Source organism: Rhinopithecus bieti, unplaced genomic scaffold (genome assembly GCF_001698545.2).
Source record: "Rhinopithecus bieti isolate Rb0 unplaced genomic scaffold, ASM169854v2 scaffold_42380, whole genome shotgun sequence".
Lineage (NCBI taxonomy): Eukaryota > Metazoa > Chordata > Mammalia > Primates > Cercopithecidae > Rhinopithecus > Rhinopithecus bieti.
Window position 1 is genome coordinate 384,970 of NW_016818327.1, and position 8,601 is coordinate 393,570.

The following is an 8,601-nucleotide window of genomic DNA, read 5'->3' on the forward strand; positions in this document are numbered from 1 at the left end:
TTTTTTTTTTTTTTTTTGAGACAGAGTCTCGCTCTGTTGCCCAGACTGGAGTGCAGTGGCCAGATCTCAGCTCACTGCAAGCTCCGCCTCCCGGGTTTACGCCATTCTCCTGCCTCAGCCTCCCAAGTAGCTGGGACTACAGGCGCCCGCCACCTCGCCCGGCTAGTTTTTGTATTTTTAGTAGAGACAGGGTTTCAACATGTTAGCCGGGATGGTCTCGATCTCCTGACCTCGTGATCCTCCCGTCTTGGCCTCCCAAAGTGCTGGGATTACAGGCTTGAGCCACCACGCCCGGCAGAACTCTCTTTCATTTAGGGAGATGTGACCACTGTCCTAGCATCACTCACATGCATACCTTGAGTTGTTTTTCCAGCAATGGTAATAGTTAAATGGCCTATATCCTTTTTCACCTAATTTTCTTATAATATTTACTTTTGCAAATGAGTCTGCTGACAAAGGTTATAGATGTGTTCTGTGAATATGAAATGATGCAAAGCTAACTGACTTATTTGGGCATCAGTTCTACCTATCTATCATTAGGTAGATGGATCTACCTAATGTAATAGATCTACCTATCTAACTGGTAGCAGATCTGCATAATGATAGATATTTATCATTTTGTTCTTACTAATGTCATACTCTAATCAGTAACTCAATACAGATTAGGAACCAACCCCAGGTGTAGATGGCACAAGTAAGCGTTTTCATTATCTAGTCCAGCTACATGAAGTTCAAGAAAGAGCTAAATATAAATCAAGAAGAAAAAGTCTTTAGCAGCCATGCAGGCTTCTATCCCTTCCTAGTACTGACTTTGCAGCATCTATAGCAAGGAGAAATTGTATTACCTCCTCTGCTATTAGAAGACACCAAATGTTAGATAACTTTGGAAAGGTATTTAATCCACATCTTTGGCTCTACATAGGAAACTAGTTCATTGATACTCTTACCACATTTCTAAAAGGAAATAAATTGTTCAGATAATATTGGTAAATATTGAGTAGAAGCAATGGATAATCCACAAGATATTTTATATTTCATTTTGTAATATATTAAATATCCCAGTATCTTCCTCATAATTTACTCAGCTTAATAAAAAAATTTAGTTTGTATTCCTTGAACACCCATAATAGGTGAGAGAGGCACCCTAAAGAAAGCTAACACTTTTTGGTTTGGTTTTATTTTGTTTCATTTGTTTGTTTGAGACAGGGTCTGGCTCTGTTACCCAGGCTAGAGTACAGTGGCACGGTCACAGCTCACTGCAACCTCAACCACCCAGGCTCAAGCAATTCTTCCTCCTCAGCCTCCTAGCTAGCTGGGGCTGCAGGCACACACCACCATGCCCAGCTATTTTTTTTTTTTTTATTTTTTGTGGAGAGGAGGTTTCACCATGTTGACCAGGCTGGTCCATGTTGACCAGGCTGGTCTTGAACTCCTGGACCCAAGCAATCCACCTGCCTCAGCCTTTCAGAGTGCTGGGATTACAGGCATGAGCCATGGTACTCACACATTTTTAAATATTATTGATAAGCCAGCCAGAGATGATGCAAAGTAAATTGTATTTGCAATTGATAAATTATAATTACACATGGAAAATTTTTGGAAAAATTTGTTCATGTATACTGCTTGACATACTGGCCTTTCAAGATAGCCATTTAACAAACAAACAAAAAAGATATCTACAGATCTACAACTCTGTATTTTCAATTTGATCTCAAGTTGTGAAAATCAGTAATAAACTTTTATTTGCTTTAATTACAGAATGTATTGAAGATGCTCACTGTTGGTTTAGTCTTAAGCTCATGTTATGACTGTAATTTTTAAAATTATATTTCAGGGTGTGATTAAATAATAATTTCACAATTGAGACCTGATGTTATTTTGTTCCCCCTGCTTTTCCTTCACAACAGAAACCAGGAATGGATCTGGCAGACACCTATATTATGTTTGTTCGGCAAAACCAAGATATTCTTCGAGAAAAGGTCAATGAGGAAATGTATATAGAAAAGTTATTTGATGTAAGTAACTTCCCTTGCAAGGTATGCTGACACCATAGATAAACTGCAAAGAGAAAAGTTGAATTTTGATGCTATAGTTGCAAAGCCTACTCTCCTTTTTGTGATCCTTTATCTTCTATACTAAAAAGTTGAAGCCGGCCAGGTGTGGTGGCTCATGCCTGTAATCCCAGCACTTTAGGAGACTGAGACCAGTGGATCACTTGAGGGCAAGAGTTCGAGACCAGCCTGGCCAACATGGCAAAACCCTGTCTCTAATAAAAAAAAAAAAAAAAAAAAAAAAAAAGAGGCATAACTGGGTGTAGTGATGGATGCCTGTAATTCCAGCTACTCGAGAGGCTGAGGCACAAGAATCGCTTGAGCCTGGAAGGCGAGGGTTGCAGTGAGCAAAGATTGCTCCACTGCACTCTAGCCTGGGTGACACAGTGAGACTTGGTCTCAAAAAAATGACTAAATAAAAAAATAAAAAGTTGAAGCCATTCTAGAAATAGACCATCAAAGATATATTTTTTGGTGTGTGGGCCAGAGGAGCCGGCGGGGTGCCTTCTGAACATCTTCAGTTTTTTGTCTTGGTTACCTATTTACTGCAATCCATTCTTGCCATCAGTTCATTATAAAGGTAGAAGTTTTTTCTCCTTGAAGTTATTCCCCGTTTCCAACTCCTCTTCATTTGCAGCTAACATCGTTGATAATTTCTCTACTTATTTTGACTGCTGATGGAAGCCTTAATTAGCTTCCTTTTCTACATGAACATTGTCACCATTAGAATGAGTCTCAAAAACCTGAGGTTAGTTATAACAAGCTAGATAATAATAATTTTACCATGGTGTTCAGCATCTTTTCACTTGCCTTTTGTAGCATTCCATAAACCAAATCATGTTCTAATGGATGTGGTCCCTACTATAAGATGTTTTAAGTCAATATGATATTCTACAGTTAAACAAATAAGCTACAGTAAAGCCAATATCTGCCACTCTGCTGTTGAACATTTTTATCTGGATATAAAGTACTAATGTATGCTAAATATGCAATATTACAGTTTTATCAGTACTAAGGCATGACAATGCCTAGTTTTATCAGTACTAAGGCATGACAATGCATTTAGGCATGACAATGCCTAGAAATGAGAATTGTGGTTTTGTATGCTGTAATCATCACATTTCATTTATTCAGTATCTGTAAAGGAGACTAAGAGAGCAGTCAATTTAAATAACAATGTTGTCATTCATTTGTAATCATTTTACAGTCAGTTCAAAGGAAATGATACTTTGCTTGTGACATAACTTTGCATAATTCACCACAATACAGATTCCTAAATGTAATATTTGCTTTGAAGCTTATTTGTTTATGTACATCTTCTCTGCATTTTAGAAATGCTTTTCTGGCAGTTTCATTTAATTATGCAAGTTACTGCAAATGTTTTCGTAACAACAATTCACGGGCTTCATGGTGACACTTCAGCTGTGGCAGTTACAGAAGGTCCTGCTACGTCATCCTCTCTGCCATGGTCTCTCGTGTCAGTGTTCACTGTCAGTTTGGGTGGTCAAAATGAATCTTATCTTTCATGTTTTCTGTTTCTACCGTTTACTCAGGCCATCTTACAATAAAAAGTATCACCTGTTTTAATAAGCTAAGTGTTAATATGTGTGAAAAAAATGATTTTCTAAATGCTTTGATGCCCTGCAGGGGTAGAAAAATTATCCATCCAGCTGGCTCTTTTACAAAATACTGAAACCATATTAGCAAATTCTGCTTCCATTTGGTATTCCTCTGAATTTACAAGCATATGTTCCATTTCCAAGTTCTCTTTTACTTTTTCTGCTAATGTGGTGATTTTCAAAACTGTTGAACAGAAGAGGGAAATTGAGTTGATGTTATTCCCATTATGATTCTTCTTAGAATAGCTAAAGCACATCTTCTATGATGAAAAGTTAAAGTCATTCTATAAGTAGACCATCGTAGATAGATTTGTCAAGGGGAGTAGGTGAACCTTCTGAACATCTTCAGTTTTTTGACTTGGTGACCTATTTACTGCAATCCATTCTTGCCATCAGTTCATTATAAAGGTAGTTTTTTCTCCTTGAAGATATTCTCTACTTCCAACTCCTCTTCATTCACTGAAGTTCTTTGGAAGACTTTCTTTGTGGCAACAATAACAGACAGAGGGAACTAAAGTGACTCTAAGGAGGCCAACATTAAAATATGACACTAGTTTAATTGCCCTTGTTATATATACTTTCATTCAATACCTAAGCATCTGACATGGCTGTGAGTCTAAAAGTAACCCTTAATAAGCAACCATTCTGTTTTGGTTGTGAAGGTTTTGTATTTTGAATATCCCCGGTAGAACACTGGACTTGTTATTTGTAAAATAATTGTAATGTCCTTAAACATTCTAATATTTTAAATTGCACATTTTAATTACTTTATTTAAAATAAAATAGACCCTAATTCTGTTAATGTGTCATCAAGAATAACATGTATGAGAGGATCTAAAAGCCCCTAATTAGCCAAGACTGAATTTGCCTCAATTACAGTTAGAAAATGAGAGGTTATCAAGTACGTGTTAAAAGGTAAAGTAGAATGTGTATCTTAAGCAACAGATCATTACTGAGAGACATTATATAATTATTGGAAATCCACTTGGCTAGAGCCTAAAATAATATTGTCAGGTGTCAAAAAACAGTTGAAAATAATGACCCTATAAATACTGTTAGCAACCTTAGCCTATTACAGATAAAGATTGAAGAGAATAATTTCATTCAGGCATCACGACAAACTTTTGCTATTCCAATTAGAGTATTTCCTATATAAGTAAGTAAATGGATCTTGTTAACTTCAGATGCAAGTGAAAACATGCTTACACATGTATTATAATGAGTTAAAACTTAGTGGTTTTAACCAACCCAGATAAGAAAACAAGGGCTACAGTTTCTGGGTCATGCAACATGAGGGCTTAAACTCTTCAAGAAATTCACTTAGTTTTGGAAATACCACACATAACACTATTTTTATATAAAACAATTAGTCTGCAAAACATATTCACCCTGCCCTCAACATTTTTGGAAAGCATGTTTTACTAAATAGTCTTTGCAGGTGATGCGGCTATGTTAAAAAGTTTGTGGAACTTTCCCTGAGTGTAGTAACTAACTACTCACAGTATCCCTGACCTCTATAACTTTTTGATCATTTAAACATCTTGATTGTTCCTTATTTTTGTGATGAAATACCCCAGGTTTTGGTTTAAATAAGGTGCTATTGCTTAAGACCAAAAACATGACATTGCCCTAGATTTGTGCCCAATTTTTTAGGAATGAGAATGATGTCTTCAAGAGTTTTCAGTGTACAACCTACACAGCCATTTACCACACAAAATCTGCTTCTGGAGCATTCTGCACTGCTGCTATCATTCCCATCTCCAATAACAAGTCATTAATGTCAAAGTATGAAAGAGGAAATGAATAAAATGTGCATTACCTTAAAGATCATAAATAGGATAATCTTCAATTTTTACATCAAATCTTGAAATATTAAAATTAAAAGTATCCTTTGAGGGTCACAAAAGCTAATATTAGGACAAATGTGAAGGCATTATATTCACTTCCTAAGTAGTCAGATTTACAAAACACTTTTTGCTCAAAACAGAAATAATTTTTTAAAAGTATAAATAAATTATAGCAGGTCCATGATGTTAACAGAGAAAACTAAGTTTGTTTAAGATACATCCTTAATCTTTTCAAGCTACCAAAATAATAGCCGTAGCTTTCACCACTACCATTCCCTGGCCACCTCCTTGTTCCAGGAAATGTGCTAGGTGCTTCACCTATATCATTTCCAAGCTCCTAGGCTAGATCCCGTCAATCCCATTTTATTCCTGTTTTTAGGTTAAAATGATCTCCCACTCAGAGAAGATAAGTGATTTGTGGATTGTTGAGTTAAACTTTGAAATCGTATTTCTCAAGTTTCAAAATCTATGCTGTATCTACCTTACCTCTGACTTACAAAATTTGAAATGATAAAATAGTGTTATGGGAAAAGCTCTGGTCTGAGAATGCAGAAACTTGAGTTCCAACCACAGTTCTGCCATTAAATATCTGGTTGAGTTTGAAAAAGTTATGCCATCTGTGTAAGACTCAGTTTACTTAGTACATGTAAACTAAGGATGTTGGTCTGGAACTCCAGATGATTTCTGAAACTCTTCCAGATTTTAAACCAATTTTAATGTTAGCAATGATGACAGAAATTACTGGGCTGGTTGCGTAAAGGATCTTGTACTTCAGGATAGTAATTTCTAAGTTATTTTGTGATAGCCAGGTGAAAACAAAGTGTCCCACCTAAGAAGCAGTAGCATGTGCAGTAGATTAATAGAAAAGAAAATCTATCTATAAAAATAGCTGTGCTATATATGACATTGTGTATATCTATCACTCTGGGTCTGAAATCCAAATTTTTTTAAAAAGTTGCAATACATATACTCTGTATTCAGGCTCAGTGTTTCCAGGTGACCAGGATGTTTTAAACAGAGGGTATCTCTGCCTCTCACGTGGCCACTGAGGCACATGCTAAGTTTATAATCTACATGCTACATTTACTTTTCCAATTTTAAAAAAGTGACTTATTGGGTAAGAAAACCTGAAAGAAGTTATCCTGTAGTAGGAAAGATCATGATATACCAAAAGAAAGTTTTTCTGCTTTGAGGCTCTCTCTCTTACCCCAATGTCCTTTTTTTTTTTTTTTAAACACGTAAGGCATCATTGTCAGCAGTCTTTTTAAAATTTTTATCAAATCAAAACCACCTTCAACCTGATCCCAATATAAAATGTATGACAAAGATTTTCTAATTCTTCAATTCCATTTTTAATGCCTACTATGATGTTTCTTCCCAGGCAGAGTGGCTGCTCACTCTCTTAGGTTTCAGAACATGTAGCACAAGCCACACACATGGGTATACATGTGCCAGCAGAGATGCCAGTACATTTCTTCAGAGCTTTGGCTCTCTGGGCTGGAAAGTAGTGATGTTTCAGAAGTCAAAACTGACATCTGTAGTAATGACCACAACAGCATTTCTCTTGTCATTTTCTAAGGTTCAAGAATGTTGAAATGTGGAGGCAATTGAGAGTTGACTGAAGCACATCTTATTTTCCCAGATAGACACTAAACCTACCTAACTCTCTAAACCATTGTGCATTTATTGGGCACTGCCCACCTTGACTCCCTTGGGAACTATCTCATTTTAGCTCTCATGATGCTGAAGACACATCAGGGTACAATATTTAATTGGTAAATCATGCAGATTAAACATGCTCTTTGTTATAAATTGATTGAATGTTTAATTGTGGAGGAGTTTCATCTCCACAAGATTTTTTTAATGTTATGATATCTTGTAAAATTTAAAGTAATTCTTTAAATGACAGTTAATCAGTTATATTCATCCAAACAGCATTTTATAAAGGATTAATTTCCCAGGGCTTTCTGTGAAAAGAATGCTTACTTTCCAGTAAAGAAACTCTAAATTAAACATTTTAAGTAAAATTGACCTTACTATATAAATGGATTCAGTAGCCTATTAGTGTAAGATAAAAAGAAAATAATGAAAATATTATAACTGAATGTGCTTCTCAAAATGAAACTGATTTTGCACTTACATGCTCTTGTTTGCCTCTGGACTCCCAAATTTTAAGAAAGGGGAAAATGCCCAGAACTTTTTTCTTTTTTTAGATGGAGTTTTACTCTTGTCACTGCGGCTGGAGTGCAGTGGTGCAATCTCGGCTCACTGCAACCTCCACTTCCAGGTTAAAATGATTCTCTTGCCTCAGCTCCGGAGTAGCTGGGACTACAAGCATGCATCACTATGCCTGGCTAATTTTTATATTTTTAGTAGAAACAGGATTTCACAATATTGGCCAGGCTAGTCTCAAACTCCTATCCTCAGAAGATCTGTCTGCCTCCACCTCCCAAAGTGCTGAGATTACAGACATGAGTCACCACGCCCAGCCTGCCCAGAACTTTTGAGCTAGTGTTTCACATCAATGCCCAAACATTTTGATGTGAGAATTTACTCATTCTTGGTAAGATTAACACTGCTATTCTTACTGTATTTAAAGATTGTTTATTACTATGTTGATTTCCTGAGAATAGTTGAAATCAACAAAACATGGATAAGAGTGACCATTAAATAGAACTTTCACAATACACAATTGAAATCAACAAAACATAGATAAGAGTGACCATTAAATAGAACTTTCACAGTACACTTGGTTATATGCATTTAGCGCTGATGATGTATTTTTTCAATCATATTATTTGGACGAGTTTCTTTGTATATGTAATCAGCCTGTTTACTAGGAATGCAGGCTGGAACCCACTGAGATGGAAGACCATCTTTGCCTTCTTGCATGTCTTATAATTCCACGATATTATAGAAGTATTCTAGCTGGGCAGGATGGCTCATGCCTATAATCCCAACACTTCAAGAGGTCAACGTGAGAATGATCACTGAAGTCTAGGAGTTTAAGAAGATCCTGGGCAACATAGCAACAAATTGTTACTCTCTCTCTCTCTCTCTCTCTCTCTCTCTCTCTCTCTCTCT

The 8,601-nt window shown here is 36.3% G+C and overlaps 1 protein-coding gene across 1 annotated transcript in view; it reads left to right on the forward strand.

The window, feature by feature from the left end:
* The window catches only part of CADPS2 (calcium dependent secretion activator 2), a 366,001-nt gene that overhangs the window by 336,503 nt on the left and 20,897 nt on the right, over nt 1-8,601 (forward strand). The window contains 1 exon segment of the mRNA XM_017856925.1: nt 1,908-2,015. Coding sequence (XP_017712414.1) covers nt 1,908-2,015 — 108 coding nt within the window.